An 18,861-nucleotide genomic window follows, 5' to 3' on the forward strand; every position below is an offset into this window, starting at 1 on the left:
CAACATAGTCCTGGAATTCGTATCCAGAGCAATTAGGCAATAAAAAGAAATAAAAATGATCTAAATTGGAATGGAAGAAGTAAAATTATCTTTGTTCACAGATGACATAATCTTATGTAGAAAACTCTATAAAGATACCATATATGAGGAAAGCTGTTAGAACTAATAAATTCAGCAGAGATTCAGGATAAAAAAAATCAACACACAGCAATCAGTTTTGAATGTGTCTATGTACTAACAATGAACATTCCAAAAAGGAAATTAAGAAAAATAAATTTACAGTTGTATCAAAAATAATAAAATACTTAATAATAAAACTAACCAAGAAGGTGGTCTTATGCACTGAAGACTACAAAATATTTCTAAAAGGAATTAAGAAACAAATAAATGGAAGATTTAATTCTGTTAAAATATCCATACTATCCAAAGCAATCCACAGATTCAATGCAATCCCTATCAAAATTCCAATGGCATTTTTTTTTTGCAGAAATGAAAAACTTATTCTAATTCACAGAGAATCTCAAGGGATCCCAACTAGCCAAAATGATTTTGAAAAAAGAACAAGGTTGAATAACTCATAATTTTTTATTTCAAACCCTATTACATAGTTACATTAATCAAAACGGTGTGGTGCTGACATAAACAAAGCAAACAGACCAATGTAATAGAGAGCCCAGAGATTAAATCTCTAGTATATAGTTGAATGATCATTGACAAGGGTCCTCAATGTGGAAAGGTGCTCAACAAGTGGGTGCTAGGTAAAATGCATATCCATATGCAAAAGAATGGAGTTGGACCCCCTCCTTACATCATATACAAAATTAATTCAAGAAGGAATGAAGACGTAAATATAAGACCTAAAACTGTAAAACTCTTAGAAGAAAACATGGGGCAACATACCTCTTGACATTAAATTTTTTTTTAATTATTTCTTGGATATGACACCAAAATCATAGGCAACAAAAGAAAAAGTGGATAAATTTGACATCAGAATTAAAAGCTTTCGTGCATCCAAGAACACTACCAATACAGTGAAAAGGCAACTTATGGAATGGAAGAAAATATTTGCAAATTGTGTATCTGATAAATGATTAATTTCCTGAATTTAAAAAGAACTCCTACAAGTTGATAACAAAAACCATCAAACAACCCAATTTAGAGGTAGGCAAATGACTTGAATAGACCTTTCTCCAAAGAAGATATATAAATAGCAAATTAGTACATGAAAAGATGGTCAACATCACTAATCATTAGTGAAATGCAAATTAATTTCACAGTGAAATAACACTTCATACCGATTAAGAAGGCTATTATAAGGCCCAGCAAGGTGGCTCAGGCCTGTAATCTCAATACTTTGGGAGGCTGAGGTGGGCAGATCATGAGGTCAGACATTTGAGACCAGCCTGACCAAAATGGTGAGACCAACCCTGTCTTTACTAAAAATACAAAAATTAGCTGGATGTGGTGGCATGCACCTGTAATCCCAGCTACTCAGGAGGCTGAGGCAGGAGAGTCACTCAAAGCCAGTAGGCAGAAGTTGTAGTGACCTGAGATTGTGCCACTGCACTCCAGCCTGGGCAACAGAGTGAGACTCCATTCCTTCCTACCCAAAAAAAGGCTATTATATAAAAAAACAGTAAACAACAAGTGTTGGTGAGGATATGGAGAAGTTGGAATGCTTGTGTATTGCTAGTAGGAATATAAAATTGTGTGGCCACTGTGGAAAATAGTATGGCAGTTATTCAAAAATTTAAACATAGAATTATTACATGATCTAGCAGTTTCACTTCTGGAAATAGATCTAACATAATTGAAAACAAAAATGGGAATTTAAACAGATGTTTTATAGCCATGCTTATAGCAACAGAATTCACAAGTCAGAAGGTGGAAGCAACCCAAGTGTCCATTGATAGAGGAATGTGTAAATAAAATATGATATGCACATACAATAGAATATTATTTGACCTTAAAATGGAATAATATGCTGATTCATACTACAACATGGATTACCATTGAAGCCATTATGCTAAGTGAAATAAGCCAGTTATAAAAAGACAAATGTTATGTGACCCCACTTATATGAGGTACCTAGAATAGTCAGTTTCATAGTGACAGAAAGTAGAATGGTGATTGCTCAAGGGTGGGGGAAGGGGAAAATAAGGAGCTATTGGCCAAAGGGTACAAACATTTACTTAGTTATAAGATAAATAAACTCTAGGGATCAAATGTATACCATGGGGACTATAGTTTAAAATACTGTGTTGTATACTTGAAATTTGTTGAGAGTAGATTTTAATTGCTTTCACCACACACAGAAAAAAATTGTAAGTAGGTGAAATGCTAGATGTGTTAACTACTTTCATTGTGGATATGAGTATAAAGTTTCAGTTTGGGATGATAAAAAATGTTCTGGAAATGTATGGTGGTGATGATTGCAGAACAGTGTGAATGTTGTTTATACCACAGAACTATAACCTTATAAATAATTAAAATGATAAGATTTATGTTTTGTATATTTTGGTACTATAAAAAGCCACATAAAAGTGAAAATGATAATTAGCTTGATTTAATCATTCCACAATGTATATATGTAACATCACACTATACCCAATAAATGTATATAGTTTTTAATCAATTAAAAACAAAGTATTTTAAGTGAAAAAATGAACAAAGGAGTTGAATATATATTTCTCCAAAGAAGATTTACAAATGGCCAATATGTATATAAGAAGGTGTTTAACCTCATTAGTCATTATGAAAATGCAAATAAAAACCACATTGAGATATGACTTCACACTTACTTGAGTAGGCATAATCAAGACAGAAAATAACAAGTGTTGGCAAGAATGTGAAGAAATTGGAACCCTTTTTGCATTGTCAGTGGGAATGTAAAAATGATGCAGCTGCTGTGAAAAAAATATTTGACAGTGCCTCAAAAAGTTAAAGAGTTATATGACTCAGCAATTCCACTCCTAGGTATTTTCTCAGGAGAAATGAATCTGTATTTCTGCACAGAAACTTGTACATGAATGTTCACAGCAACCAAAAAGTGAAGAAAACCCAAAACACATAAATGGATAAACAAAGTGTGCTATTTGGGAGAAAACTGAGGAGAGTGAGGATCATCATGGACAGGAGGCAGGACTAGATCACAGCTCCAACTCAGACAGACAGAACATCATACAGAGGATCACATCAAGAATTTCGGTTCCAGATCAACTGCAACAACAAACCAGCTATCTCAAGAGGATACACAGACCCTCTGAGGGAAGCAGACAGATCTTTAAGGACCTGGGAGACACCCCAAATACTGTGAGTGCCCCACTGCAGAAGTGGAAAAGGGAGATTCTTCACTCCCAAATGCACAACCCCCACTGGAGAAACTGGAGGTCTGTTTGAGGGACAAGTTTCTGACCTTACCTGAAGCTGAGTCAATTTAGAGTAAGCTGAGTGAAATACAATGGTAGAGGAAGTAGCAGGAAAGGCCCTGGGAGCATGCTGGGACCCCAACCAGGGCATTCCAGCCTGGCACCATAGGGATCCATCGGAAAGGTGGCCAGAGGAGCATGTGAAAGCACCACAGGAAGAAGGAAGTCTCTTGCTGAACTTTGTAACAATTTGAACCAGGCGAGAAGCCGCCTGGCCAGAACTCGGGGGAGGGCATGAATCCAGTGTGCAGGTTCCACAGGCAGGGGAAGAACCAAGCCTTTTTCTTTTGCAGCCGGAAGGCAGGTAGTCTGGGACAACTTCTCCAGCCCTGCTTGCCCACTACCTGGAAACAGACTCAGTGCTGTTGGGGGGACATGGTGGGAGTCAGACCAGCCCTTTGGTTTGTGTGGGAGGTGGGTGAGGCCTGTGACTGCTGGTTTCCCCCCACTTCTCTGACAACTTGCATGACTCAGCAGAGGCAGCCATAATCCTCATAGGTACACAATCTCATCGACCTGGGAACCTCACCCCCATCCTCCACAGCAGCCACAACAAGACCTGCCAAAGGAGGTCTGAGCTCAGACACACCTAGCCCTAATCCTACATGATGGGCCTTCCTTATCCACCCTGGTAACTGAAAACAACAGGCATATAATCTTGAGCGTTTTAGGGGCCCACCTACCACCAGTTCCTCTCCATACTACCACAGCTTTTGCTCTCTGAAAAGTGCCAGCTCCCAGCAGGAAGCCAACCAGCCCCAAAATAGATCATGAAACTACCAAAGCTAAGAACCCTCACAGAATCCATTTCAATCACCTGCCACCTCCACAAGAACAGGTGCTGGTATTCACGACTGAGAGACACATAGAGGGTTCATATCACAGGACTCTGTGCAGACAGTTTTCAGTACCAACCCGGAGCTGGATAGACTTGCTGAATGACTAAACTGAGAAGAGAGGTAACAATCACTGCAGTGCTACTCACAAGAAGCCACATCCACAGGAAAAGAGAGAGATAACTACATCAGGGGAACATCCCATTGGACAAAAGGATCTGAATAACAGCCTTCAGCCCTCCCTGTGACAGAGCCTACCCAAATGAGAAGGAACCAGAAAACCAACTCACAATATAACAAAACAAGGCTCTTTAACACCCCCCAAAAAATCACACTAGTTCACCAGCAATGGATCCATACCAAGAAGATATCCGATTTACCTGAAAAAGAATTCAGGAGGTTACTTATTAAGCTAATCAGGGGGGCACCAGAGAAGGGTGAAGCCTAATATAAGGAAATCAAAAAAATGATGCAAGCAAAGGGAGAAATATTAGAAGAAATAGCATAAATAAAAAACAACCAAAACTTCAGGAAACAATGAACACATTTACAGAAATGCAAAATGTTCTGGAAAGTCTCAGCAATAGAATTAAACAAGTAGAAGAAATAAATTCAGAGCTCAAAGACAAGATCTTCAAATTAACCCAACAAAGACAAAGAAAAAAGAGTAAGAAAATATAAACAAAGCCTCCAAGAAGTCTGGGATTATGTTAAATAACCCAACCTAAGAATAATCGGTGTTCCTGAGGAAGAAGAGAAATCTAAAAACTTGGAAACATATTTGGCAGAATAATTGATGAAAACTTTACCACCCTTGCTAGAGACCTAGACATCCAAATACAAGAAGCACAAAGAACACTTGGGACATTCAATGCAAAAAAGATCATCACCTAGGGACATTGTCATCAGGTTACCTAAAATTAGGAAGAAAAGAATCTTAAGAGCTATGAAGCAAAAGCACCAGGTAACCTATAAAGGAAAACCAATCAAATTAACAGCAGGTTTCTCAGCAGAAACCCTACAGACTCAAATGGATTGGGATCCTATCTTTAGCCTCCTCAAACAAAGCAATTATCAACCAAGAATTTTGTATCCAGCAAAACTAAGAATCATCTATGAAGAAAAGATACAGTCGATTACAGACAAATGCTGAGATAATTCCCCACTACTAAGCCACCACTACAAGAACTGATGAAAGGAGCTCTAAACGTTGAAACAAATCCTGGAAACACATCAAAACAGAACCTCTTTAAAGCATAAATCACACAGGATCTATAAAATAAAAATACAAGTTAAAAGGCAAAAAACAAAAAACACAAAAACAAGGTGCACAGGCAACAAATAGCACAAAGAATGCTATGGTACCTCACATCTGAGTACTACCATTGGATGTAAGTCACCTAAATGCTCCATTTAAAAGATACAGAACTGCAAAATGGATAAGAACTCGCCAACCAACTATCGTGCTCCCTTCAGGAAACTTACCTAACATATAAGGACTCACATAAACTTAAAGTAAAGGGGTGGAAAAAAGCATTTCATGCAAATGGACACCAAAAGCAAGCAAGGATAGCTATTCTTATATCAGACAAAATAAACTTTACAGCAGTAACAGTGGAAAGAGACAGAGAGTGGATCACGAGGTCAAGAGATCGAGACCATCCTTGTCAACATGGTGAAACCCCGTCTCTACTAAAAAATCAAAAAATTAGCTGGGCATGGTGGCGTGTGCCTGTAATCCCAGCTACTCAGGAGGCTGAGGCAGGAGAATTGCCTGAACCCAGGAGGCGGAGGTTGCAGTGAGCCGAGATCGCGCCATTGCACTCCAGCCTGGGTAACAAGAGCAAAACTCCATCTCAAAAAAAAAAAAAAAAAAAGAGAGAGATGTTATATAATGCTAAAGGGCTTTGTTCAACAGGAAAATATTACAATCCTAAACATATATGCACCTAACACTGAAGCTCCCAAATTTATAAAACAATTACTAATAGAACTAAGAAATGAGATCGATGGCAACACAATAATATTGGGGGGGGGTCTTCAATCCTCCACTGAGAGGACTAGACAGGTCATCAAGACAGAAAGTCAACAAAGAAACAATGGACTTAAACTACACCTTGGAACAAATGGACTTAACAGATACATATAGGATATTCCATCCAATAACCACAGAATACACATTCTATTCAACACCACATGGAACTTTCTCCAAGATAGATCATATGATAGGCCATGAAATGAGCTTCAATAAATTTAAGAAAATTGAAGTTATGTCAAGCACTCTCTCAGAACACAGTGGAATAAAACCGGAAATCAAATCCAAAAGAAACCTTCAAAACCATGCAAATATATGGAATTTAGATAACTTGCTCTTGGGCCAGGTACAGTGTCTCACACCTGTAATCCCAGCACTTTGAGAGGCCAAGGTGGGCAGATCACCTGAGGTTAGGAGTTGGAGACCAGCCTGGTCAACATGGCAAAACCTTGTGTTTACTAAAAATACAAAAAAATAGCCAGGCATGGTAGCAGGCACCTGTAATCCCAGCTACTCGGGAAGCTGAGGCAGGAGAATCACTTGAACCCAGGAGGCGAAGGCTGCAGTGAGCCAAGATTGTGCCACTGCACTCCAGCCTGGGTGACAGAGCAAGTCTCCATCTCAAAAAAAAAAAAAAAAATTTGAAAAGAAAAGAAACCTGCTCCTGAAAGAGTATTGGGTCAAATACAAAATCAAGATGGAAATTAAAAATTGTTTGAACTGAATGACAATAATGACATAACCTATCAAAATCATTGGGCTACAGCAAAGGCAGTGCTAAGAGGTAAGTTCATAGCCCTGAATGCCTACATCAAAAAGACTGAAAGAGCACCAACTGACATTTCTAAGGTCACACCGCAAGGAACTCGAGAAACAAGAACAAATCAAACCCACACCCAGCAGAAGAAAGAAGACAACCAAGATGAGAGCAGAACTAAATAAAATTGAAATAAGCAAACAAACAAAAAATACAAAAGAAAAATGAAACAAAAATCTGGTTCTTTGAAAAGGTAAATAAAATTGATAGACCATTACCAAGATTAACCAAGAAAAGAAGAGAGAAAATCCAAACAACCTCATTAAGAAATGACACAGGAGATATTATAACTGACAATACTGAAATACAAAAGATTATTAATGGCTACTATGAACACCTTTATGGACATAAACTAGAAAACCTAAGACAGTTGGCTAAATTCCTGTAAAAATACACACCTATAATCCCAGTACTTTGAGAGGCCAAGGTGGACAAATGACCTGAGGTCAAGAGTTCGAGATCAGCCTGGCCAACATGGCAAAATCTTATGTACTAAAAATACAAAAAAATAGCCAGGCATGATGGCAGGCACCTGTAATCCCAGGTACTCAGGATTAAGAAGTGACACAGGAGATACTACAACTGACACAGGAGATATTGCATTAGGAATATTACATTCCTATCTTAAATTAAGAATAATTAGATACCCTGAACTGTCCAATAACAAGCAGTGAGATTGAAATAGTAATTAAAAAAATTACCAACAAAAAAAAGTCCAGGATTAGATGAATTCACAGCAGAATTATACCAGATATTCAAAGAAGAATTTGTACCAATATTTTTGTCACTCTTCCACAAGATAGAGAAAGAAAGAACCCTCCTTATTTCATTCTAGGAGGCCAGCATCACCCTAATACTGAATCCAGGAAAGGACATAACCCAAAAAGAAAACTGCAGACCAATATCCTTGATTATCATCAATGCTAAAATCCTTGACAAAATACCAGCTAACTGAATCCAATAACATATCCAAAAGATAATCTACCATGATCAAGTGGGTTTCATACCAGGAATGCAGTGATGTTTAACATATGCAAGTCAACAAATGTGATACACCGCATAAACAGAATTAAAAATAAAAATTACATGATCAACCCTATAGATGCAGAAAAAGCATTCAAGAAAATCCAGCATCACTTTATGGTTAAAACTCTCAGCAAAAGTGGCATACAAGGGAGTACCTCAATGTAATGAAGGCCATCTATGACAAAACCACAGCTGACATAATACTGAATGGGGAAAAGTTGAAAGCATTCCCTCTGAGTACTGGAACAAGACAAAGATCCCCACTCTCACCACTCCTCTTCAGTGTAGTACTGGAAGTCCTAGCCAGAGCAATCAGATAAGAAAAAGAAATAAAAGGCATTCAAATTGGTAAAGAGGAAGTCAAACTGTCACTGCTTGCTGAAGATATGATCATTTACCTTGAAAACCCTAAATACTCCTCCAGGATTTTATGACAAAGAGCCCAAAAATGAATGCAATACAAACAAAGACAAATAATTGGGACTTAATTAAACTAAAGAGCTTTTTCTTTTCTCTTTTTTAAAATTGTACTTTACGTTCTGGGGTACCTGTGCACATCATGCAGGGTTGTTGCATAGGTGCATATATAACCAAGTGGTTTTTGCTGCCTCCATTCCCCCTTCATCTATAGCCAGCATTGCTCCCCATGTTATTCATCCCCACCCTCCCCACGCCCCCACTGTCCCTCCCCTAGCCCCCCCAACTGACCCCAGTGTGTGATGCTCCTCTCCCTGAGTCCACGTGTTCTCATTGTTCAACGCCCACCTATGAGTGAGAACATGCAGTGTTTGGTTTTCTGTTCTTGTGTCAGTTTGCTGAGAATGATGGTTTCCAGATTCATCCAAGTCCCTACAAAGGACACGAACTCATCATTTTTTATGCCTGCATAGTATTCCATGGTGTATATGTGTCACATTTTCCCTGTCCAGTCTATCATCGATGGGCATTTGGGTTGGTTCCAGGTCTTTGCTATTGTAAACAGTGCTGTAATGAATATACATGTGCATGTGTCTTTATAATAGAACAGTTTATAATCCTTTGGGTATATACCCAGTAATGGGATTGCTGGGTAAAGGGGAATTTCTATTTCTAGATCCTTGAGGAATTGCCACACTGTCTTCCACAATGGTTGAACTAATTACACTCCCACAAACAGTGTAAGAGTGTTCCTATTTCTCCACATCCTCTCCAGCATCTGTTGTCTCCAGATTTTTTAGTGATCGCCATTCTAACTGGCATGAGATGATACCTCAATGTGGTTTTGATTTGCGTTTTGGAGCAGTCAGCAAATAGACAACCCACAGACTGGAAGAAAATCTTCACAATCTATACATCTGACAAAGGACTAATACCAGAATCTAAGTGAACTCAGACAAATCAGTAAGAAAAAAACAATCCTATCAAAAAGTGGGCTAGACACATGAATAGACAGTTCTCAAAATATACAAATGGAGAACAAACACATGAGAAAATGTTCAACATCACTAATGATCAGGGAAATGCAAATCAAAACCACAATGAGATATCCCTTTACTCCTGCAAGAATGGCCATAATCAAAAAATAAAAAACTCGTAGATGTTGGTGTGGATGCAGTGATCAGGGAACACTTCTACACTATTGGTGGAAATGTAACTAGTACAGCCACTCTGGAAAACACTGGAGATTCCATAAAGAACTAACAGTAGAACTACCATTGACCTAGCAATCCCACTACTGGGTATCTACTCAGAGAAAAAGAAGTCATTATACAAAAAAAGATATTTTCACATGTATGTTTATAGCAACACAATTTGCAATTGCGAAATTGTGGTACCAACCCAAATGCCCATCAAATAACTGATAAACTGTCATGTGTGTATATATAGATATAGATATATAGATATCTATATCTATATCTATATATCTCCACAATGGAACACTACTCAGCCATAAAAAGAAATAAGTTGGCTGGGCACAGTAGCTCACGCCTGTAATCCCAGCACTTTGGGAGGCTGAGGCAGGTGGATCACGAGGTCAGGAGATTGAGACCATGCTGGCCAACATGGTGAAACCTAGTCTCTACTAAAAATACAAAAATTAGCTGGGTGTGGTGGTGCATGCCTGTAATCCCAGCTGCTTGGGACGCTGAGGCAGGAAAATCACTTGAACCACGAAGTTGGAAGTTGCAGTGTGCAGTGAGTGGAGATCTGCCACTGCACTCCAGCCTGGTGACAGAGTGAGACTCTATCTCAAAAAAAAAAAAAAAAAAAAAAAAAAGGAATAGATTAACGGCATTTGCAGCAACCTGGATGAGTTTCGAGACTATTACTCTAAGTGAAGTAATCAGGAATGGAAAGCCAAACATCATATGGTCTCACTGATATGTGGTGGGAGCTAAGCTATGAGGACACAAAGGCATGAGAATGACACAATGGACTTTGGGGACTTGGGAGGAAGAGTAGGAGGGAGGCAAGGGATGAAAGACTACAAATACGGTGCAGTGCATACTGCTTGGGTGATGGGTGTGCCAAAATCTCACAAATCACCACTAAAGAGCTTAGTCAGGTAACCAAATACCACCTGTACACCAATAACTTATGGAAAAATAAAAAACAAATGAAAAAGTGTGCTATCCCATACAATGGAATATCATTTGACCATTTTAAAAAATGACGTATTGGTACATGGTGTAACATGGATGAACCTTGAAAACATTATGGTAAGTGAAATAAGTAAGGCACAAAATAACCACATATTGTATGATTTCATTCATACGAAATGTCCAGAATAGGCAAATCTGTATAAAGAGAAGGCAGATTAGGTTTTGCCAGGGGTTAGAGGGAGCAAGAATGAGGAATGGCTGCTAATATGTATAGGGTTTCTTCTAGGGGGTAATGACAATTTTCTAAACTTAGCTTGTGATGATGGTTGCACAACCCTATGAAGATACTGAAAACAGTGAATTGTATACTTTTTTTTGTAATTTTTTATTGGATTTTAGGTTTTGGGGTACATGAGCAGAGCATGCAAGACAGTTGCATAGGTACACACATGGCAGTGTGCTTTGCTTTCCTTCTCCCCTTCACCCACATTTGGCATTTCCTCCAGGCTATCCCTCCCCACCTCCCCCTCCCACTAGCCCTCCCCTTTTCCCCCCAATAGACCCCAGTGTTTAGTAGAATTGTATACTTTTAAGTGGATGAACTGTATGATATATAAATTATATCTCAGTAAAGGTATTTTTAAAATGCACATTATTGAAAAATCTACAGTTTCTACTTATAACATGTAATGTTTTCAGTTGTCTTTAAATTGCTGTCTTTATTTTAGTTTTTTTTTAGTTCTAGAATCCTGAGATTTGAGGAACAAATGGGTGTTATTTACCTTACTAACTTTGGACACATTTTAAGTAGTTGTATGTACTGTGATTACTAGGACTACACATGCTGTGCTGGTACGGAATAGCAAGATTTATGAATCATATTTTTCTTCAATGTTTCTTTAGTATTTTGAGCCACTTGTAGGTTCATTGGGCTGATTCTGGAGCAATTTGCTATTATGCCTACCTTGGTTGGTAAAGGATAGTATAGAGCTCATTATCTTGTAAGTTTAGTTTATATTAATTTTCTCTAAGTTTATCATTACCTTAGACATACTGCTATTGAATTTAATGTGTTGGCTTTGGCCTGCTTAGGCAGCCTTGAGTCATTATTTATCAGTTTGTTTGTTAGTTTAATATTTTGCTACTTGGAAGAGCTAAATAACATGCAGATTTGAAGGTCTTATTATATAATCCCCTTTCTGTATAATTAACTAAAATGTTAATGGTTGCTCAATGGATATAAAACTTCAGTTATGCAGAATGAGTAAGTTTTACAGATCTGACATTCAATATCGTGCCTACAGTTAACAGTACGGTATTCTTCACCTTAAAATATGTCAAGAGGATAGATTTCATGTTAACTGTTCTCACCACAACCCACACACATGAAGAAATTTTGGGAGGTGATGGATTTGTTTAGTACTTTGTCGTTATGATATCATGGGTATATGCATATACCCAAACTCAAAAACATGTATGCATTCATTAATTATGTGCAATTTTATATATAAATTAATAAAGCTTTAATTTAATAAAGCTTTAAAAGAGTATCTCTGCATGCACTTTTTAATTTCCTCTTGTTAATATTCTCTGTCTAAAGTAGAACCTATTTATGGTTTTGTTCATGGTCCTTAATCTCAAAAGACAGATAGGGTTGTAAAAACATTAACAGTTATGTGGGGACCACAACTTCCAACTGATGGACAACTGTTGCGATATTCTTCTTGTCATAAACCAAGATATGATGTTAACTCTTTCTCCTCAAATATTTTCCATTTGTTGTCTTATTCTTCCCCCTCAGTGGCAATGCTTCTTTAGTTTTACAATGGAATGCAAGAAAAAAAATGATTAGCTTTCTTACTGTCTTTGCTGTCTTCCATTTCATAAAGCGGAGCAAGCCTGTTAAGTTTATTCTGAATCTTAGGTTATAGCATGGAATGGAGGAGAAGATGCTATTACTAAGACATAGCAGAGACTGATTATGATCCAAATACCATTAAATTGCAATTTGAATCTTAACAACAAAGATATCAAATTGACTTTTTTTCCTAGGTGATACTACACAGTGACCTTGCAAGCAGTTCTAATATTTGGCATGCCTTTCAGTGTTACTGTAATCATTAGATAGTTTCACAATTGTAAATGTGACACATTAGGTATGAGATATTTCATTTTCAGAATTTTTAAATCAACTTTAAGTTCTGGGGTACATGTACAGATCGTGCAGGTTTGTTATATAGGTATACACGTGCCATGGTGGTTTGCTGCATCTATCCTCCCATCATCTGCATTAGGTATTTCTCCTAATGTTATCCCTCCCTAGTCCCCCCACCCACTGCTATCTCTCCCTTACCCCCCAACCCCCTGACAGGCCCCAGTGGGAGATGTTCTCTGCCCTGTGTCTGTGTGTTCTTATTGTTCAACACCCACTTAAGAGTGATAACGTGCAGTGTTTGTTTTTTTGTTCTTGTGTCAGTTTGCTGAGAATGATGGTTTCCAGCTTCATCCATGTCCCTGCAAAGGACATGAACTCATCCTTTTTTATAGCTGCATAGTATTCCATGGTGTATATGTACCACATTTTCTTTAGGGCTTGACATTAGAACAGATGTAGATGTAGATATTTGCAGCTGTGTATCTAAGTCATTCTAATCGTTTCTACCTAAAAGTGCAAATACATTTGAATTTTCCTTTCTCAGAGTGAGTTATTTGATTTGTGTCCAATTTATAATTTGCTGAGCACTTTCTTCTTTAGCTCTTCTTGCTTACCTTTTGTGAAGCTCATTGTTTTCCCTGCATATATTTGCATAATAAAAGGCTAGATAAAGTTTAAGCTAGCAAATTTCAGGGTTTTTTTTTCAGAAGCCCTAATAAAATACTTACTCTATTTTTAAAAGGTACTTGGTTTGAAGGAGTAGAGCCATAAAAGTGATTATGGACACTGTATTAGGGGGAAAGTACTGGCTGAATTTACAGATTCGGCTTACAGTAGTTCCTCCTTACCAAGGAGGATGCATTTTGAGATCCCCATTGGATGCCTGAACCTGTGGATAATACTGAACCTTGTACATACTGTGTTTTTTTTTCGGTCTGGTAACACAGACAGCTACTAAGTGACTCATAGACAGGTAGTGTTTACAGCATGGATATGCTGGGCAAAGGGATAGTTTAGGTCTTGAGAGGAGTGGAATGGGACAACATGAGATTTCATCATGCTACTCAGAATGGCATGCAATTCAAAACTTACAAATTATTTATTTCTCAAATTTTCTATGTAATATTTTCAGAGCACAGGTGACGGAAACCATGGATAGCAAAACCATGGATAAGGAATAATTGCTGTATTTTTAGAACTTAATGTACTTTAGTATCATAAATAATCCAGTTTGTCTTCTGCCTTTTAGATTTACTACAAGCAGAATATTGGAGTTTTTTTCTTGTATTATAATTTTGGTATAAACGTTTAATTTGTTCATAAGTAACAAAAAGAATCATGATAGTTTATTCAAAGGTTTCCCATGTAAATATCTAAGGTGGGACCAATTCAATCCAAAATGTAATCGTATACCTATTATGTGACTTAAAATGAGCTAGATAGTTGATTTACAAGTTTAGAACAAAATACATATATTCCCAGCCCAAGATTCTTAATTTTTTTAAAATGAAAGGATGTAAGGAAAAAAAGGCTTTAGTTTCAAAAACTCTTACCATAATGCAGAAACATGAGTCATAAATAGATCTTATTCACCTACTATGTATTAAGTGAGGAAGGAAGCATTCAGTAGGTGATGTTGAGCACTAGCACTTTATTGTAAAGGTCATGATCTTCATGAGTAGAGCAGTAAGCCCTGCAGTAGAGATTCAGAGTGAAAGTATATGTTGCCATTATTATTGGAAAAACTTATTTTAATTGTGAAAGTGGGTATGAATTCTTCTAAGTCTCTGTTGGGAAAAAAAACCCATAATGCAAATATTCATTGAGCAAAAATGGTTTATATATATGTAAATTGTCTCTGACCCAAAAGAAACTTTCAATGTAGTTAAGGAGTTAAGACTTGCATATATGAGTTCATTATATACATGACAGAGTAAGAACCTACCCTAACCTCTTAAGTAAGGTAAACTCTCTTTGTCCAGGAAAGAAGTGAGTTTTTCTTTCCTTGTTAAGAGACTGTCATCCAGGCTGTCCTGCAGTGGCATGATCATGGCTCAATATAGCCTTGACCTCCCTAGCTCAAGCCATTCTCCCACCTCAGCCTCCTGGGACTACAGGCATGCACCACCACACCCAGCTAATCTTTTTTATTTTTTGTAGAGACAGAGCATCTTCCTTTGTTGCACAGGATGGTCTTAAATTCCTGGGCTCAAGCAATCCTGCAGCCTTGGCTTCCCAAAGTGCTAGAGCCACAACACTCAGCCAGAAGTGGGATTTGAGACACCCACTGAAGAACTGACAGATTTCCTTGTGTTACGGTGAAAATCACCTTTTGCAGTAGAACCTTCTATAACTTTTGGTTGACATGTTTATTGGAAGCAATGAATTGCATTGTGGCACAGCAGGGATGATAAACACAGGCTCTGAAGTCAGACTGTTTGAATCCAAATTTGGATTTCACCACTTACTAGCTCTAACATGTGGATAATAACAGTATCTTCTTAATAGGTTGTTAAGGATTAATGAGAATAATACACCTACATACTGTGAGAATAGAAAGCTATGTAGTCTGATATGTTTTGGTTCAAATCCCATGTCTGCCACTTACTAAAACTTTAGGCACTTGGCTTCTCAAGATTCAGTATTCTCATTTATAAATGTAAATGGTGATGCCTAACTCACAGGACTGTTGTGATGATTGAATGAAGCAATTTATATCAAGTACTTACTGGAATGTCTGACATATAATAAAAACTCTATAAGTAATATGTTCTTATACAATCTAAGTCATGTAGAGACTTCAGTGTTATCTTTTTATTCATGTTTCAGGGTGAGCCTGGTCTGCCTGGATACCCAGGGAACCCTGGTATCAAAGGTTCTGTGGGAGATCCTGGTTCGCCTGGATTACCAGGAACCCCTGGAGCAAAAGGACAACCAGGCCTTCCTGGATTCCCAGGTAAATTTTCTTCTCTTAAGTGCTTCCTTCTTTCCTTCCTTATCTACTCCAATCAGTATCACAGAGCAGCTTCTTATTTGTCGGACTTGCTTTTTATTTTCCAATCAGATACTGACTAGCAACTTAATCTCCAACTATCTCTTTACCTTTTCTTTGTCCAAATTTATTTCTATATTAAATGAGAATGAATATTATTGACTCAGTAGGACAATATCCTGTGGGCAGAGAGACTATTTGGTGGAGCATTTTTCAATCTTCGACTGCTGGCCACAAATCAATTAAGAACCCTTGGTATTTTTATAGGTAATAATATATACTTCCAAACCTTTGCCTGCAGCTGATTCTCTTAGGAAGGTGTGCACAGACACACAGCTGATAGCGGTTAGTAGTACAATCATACAGTTCCTTCAAATGGCAAGAACTGAGTCACTCAAGTAAGAGATCTTAGCATTATGGTCAGTTATGCAGCCTGAACTAGATTATTATAGTACCTACATTTTTAAGGTTGAATTTATTTTTTTGTTTGTTTTTCGAATTACACAGTGGCATGGATGAATGACTCTTCCCTTTTCATTTAAGTGAAACATACATATAGTAAAGTATGCTTAAGAATATAGATGAGTTTTTACCTAAGTATATATACCTATGAATTGACCATACGTATCAAGATATGAAATAGTTTCTTCATCCCATGAAGTTTACCCATGCCCCTACGCACCCCCCTACCCTGAGGTAACCACTACTATGACTTCTATTACCATCAGTTAATTTTGCATGTTATTGAAATTCATTTAAGTGAAATCGTACAGCAATCCTTGTATCTGGCTTTTTTCAGTCATCATTATGTCTAAAACATTCATTTATTTTGTTTTACATGTTAGTTGTTTGTTCTTTATCATTGCTATATAATATGCCATTGAAAAATATACCACAGTCAATTACACATTCCCCTGTTGATGGACTTTTGGGTTGTTTCCAGTTTGGGACTATTATTTTTTAAAATGTTATTAACGTTCTTTTACATATCTTTTGGTAAACACATACATTGATTTCTCTTAGACAAAAACTTAGTAGTAGAAATGCTGAATCACAGGGTAGGTGTACACTGAAATTTAGTAAATGCTGCCCAACAGTTTTCCAATGTGGTTTGTAAATTACAGTTTCAACAGCAATGTATGAAATGTCAGTTCTCCAATTGCCCATGTCCTCACCATCACTGCATAGTGTTGGTCTTAATTTTATCTGTTTTGGTGAGTATATAGAAGCATCTTATTAGGGTTTGAATTTACATTTTCCTAATGAATAATAGTATTAATCACCTTTTTATTATACTATTGCCCATTTGACTAGCATCTTTTTGAAGTTTCTTCTCAAGTACTTTTGTTCATTTTTTATTGAATTGTCAGCCCCTTTTCAAATTGATTCAGAGCTGTTCTTTATATACTCAAGATATGAGTCCTTTGTCAGATACATATATTGAAATATGTTCTCTATGTCTCTTATTTGCCTTTCCTAATGCTGCTGTTGTGTAATGAAAAAAAGTTATTAATTTTAATAAAATCCAGAGTATCAATCTTTCCTTTCATGGATAGTGGGTTTTCTTTATTCAATTCAATAAATATTTGTCTACTTGAGGTTATGGAAATAATCTCCTAATTTTTATAACATGTTTAATGTTTAACCTTTCATATTTGGCTTATGATCTATCTCAAATAAAAATATTTTTACAGTGTCAGGTAGGGGTCAAAGTTCATTTTTCTTTTCAGCACAGTTATCCAATTGTTTGCTACACTATTTTTTTTTTTTTAAGAACCTAAACGTATCCAGTCACTCCTTTGTCAGAAAGTCAAATGACTAAATATGTGGTGGGCTATTTCTATACTCTGTATTCTGATCCAATGGTATCTTTTCTATTTCTGCTTTAACACAATGCTGAATTACTATAAATTTCTATTAAGCCATGAAAAATGGTAGGTAAGTACTAGAACTTTGTTTCAGTTTTTTAAAGCTTGTCTTGGCTATTCTAAGTTTTTTGCAGGGGAAATCAGTTTATCAATTTTCATTTAAAGTATCTGTAGGGATTTTTAAGTTTGCAGTAAATCTCTAGGTAAGGTAGAGGATAATTGATATTTTGACAATATTCAACCTTCCAATAAAATGGACATGTTATCTATCTGTTTATGTGGGTATTGGATTTAATTTAACAACATACTGCCCTTTTCATTTTTTAAATATTGAACATATTTTGTTAAATTTATCTCTAGATATTTGATGCTTTCTGGTGGCATTTAAATGGTATTGCTTTTCCTAGTTCATCTTCCAGTTGTTTCTTGGAAGTATATAGAACTAATTGATTTAGGAATATTGAAATTGTATATAAGAAAATTGTTGATTTCACTTATTAAAATGCTGAGTTTATAGATTTTTTTAACTAACATTTAACCTCAGATATTTCTATTTCTTCTTTTTCATTTCTTTGTACCTTTTATTTGTTTTTCATGCTTAATTGCACTGGTTAGGACCTACAATACAATGTTTAATAGAAGTGGTTATAGTTGACATCATTATCTTTTTTCTAAACTCCAAGGGAGAATGTTTGCTCTTTTTCCATTGAATGTAATGTTAGTACCAGGCTTTTTGTACATATATTTTATTAAATTAAGGAAATCTCTTTCTATTCCTACTATAATGAGAATTTTTATAAACAATGGATTTGAGTTTTATCAAATTCTTTTTCTGAATCTACAGAGATGATAATGTGTTTTATTCTCCTTTACTCTTGATATAGTGAATTGCACTGTTTGATATTTTATGTCAAAACAACCCTGCATTCTTGGGATAAACTCCAAGATGATCTTGCTGTATAAAATTATATTTAAGTATTATTGGACTGGATTTGCTGTTTTTAAAAAATTATATATGGCCATGAGCATTACTGGCCTAAGATTTTCTTTTCTCATAGTGTCTTCAACAATGTTTTAGTATAGGGATTTGCTTGCCTCATGAGCTTAGTATAGTATAACTTT

At 36.6% G+C, this 18,861-nt stretch overlaps 1 protein-coding gene across 3 annotated transcripts in view; it reads left to right on the forward strand.

Moving 5' to 3' along the window:
- Window positions 1-18,861, forward strand: part of COL4A5 (collagen type IV alpha 5 chain) — a 250,831-nt gene that overhangs the window by 193,829 nt on the left and 38,141 nt on the right. For all 3 annotated transcript variants that reach the window (XM_078363412.1, XM_035287997.3, XM_054251548.2), the window contains one exon: window positions 15,709-15,835. In XM_078363412.1, coding sequence (XP_078219538.1) covers window positions 15,709-15,835 — 127 coding nt within the window. The remainder of the gene's footprint in view (window positions 1-15,708; window positions 15,836-18,861) is intronic.

This window comes from Callithrix jacchus, chromosome X (genome assembly GCF_049354715.1).
Source record: "Callithrix jacchus isolate 240 chromosome X, calJac240_pri, whole genome shotgun sequence".
Classification (NCBI taxonomy): domain Eukaryota; kingdom Metazoa; phylum Chordata; class Mammalia; order Primates; family Cebidae; genus Callithrix; species Callithrix jacchus.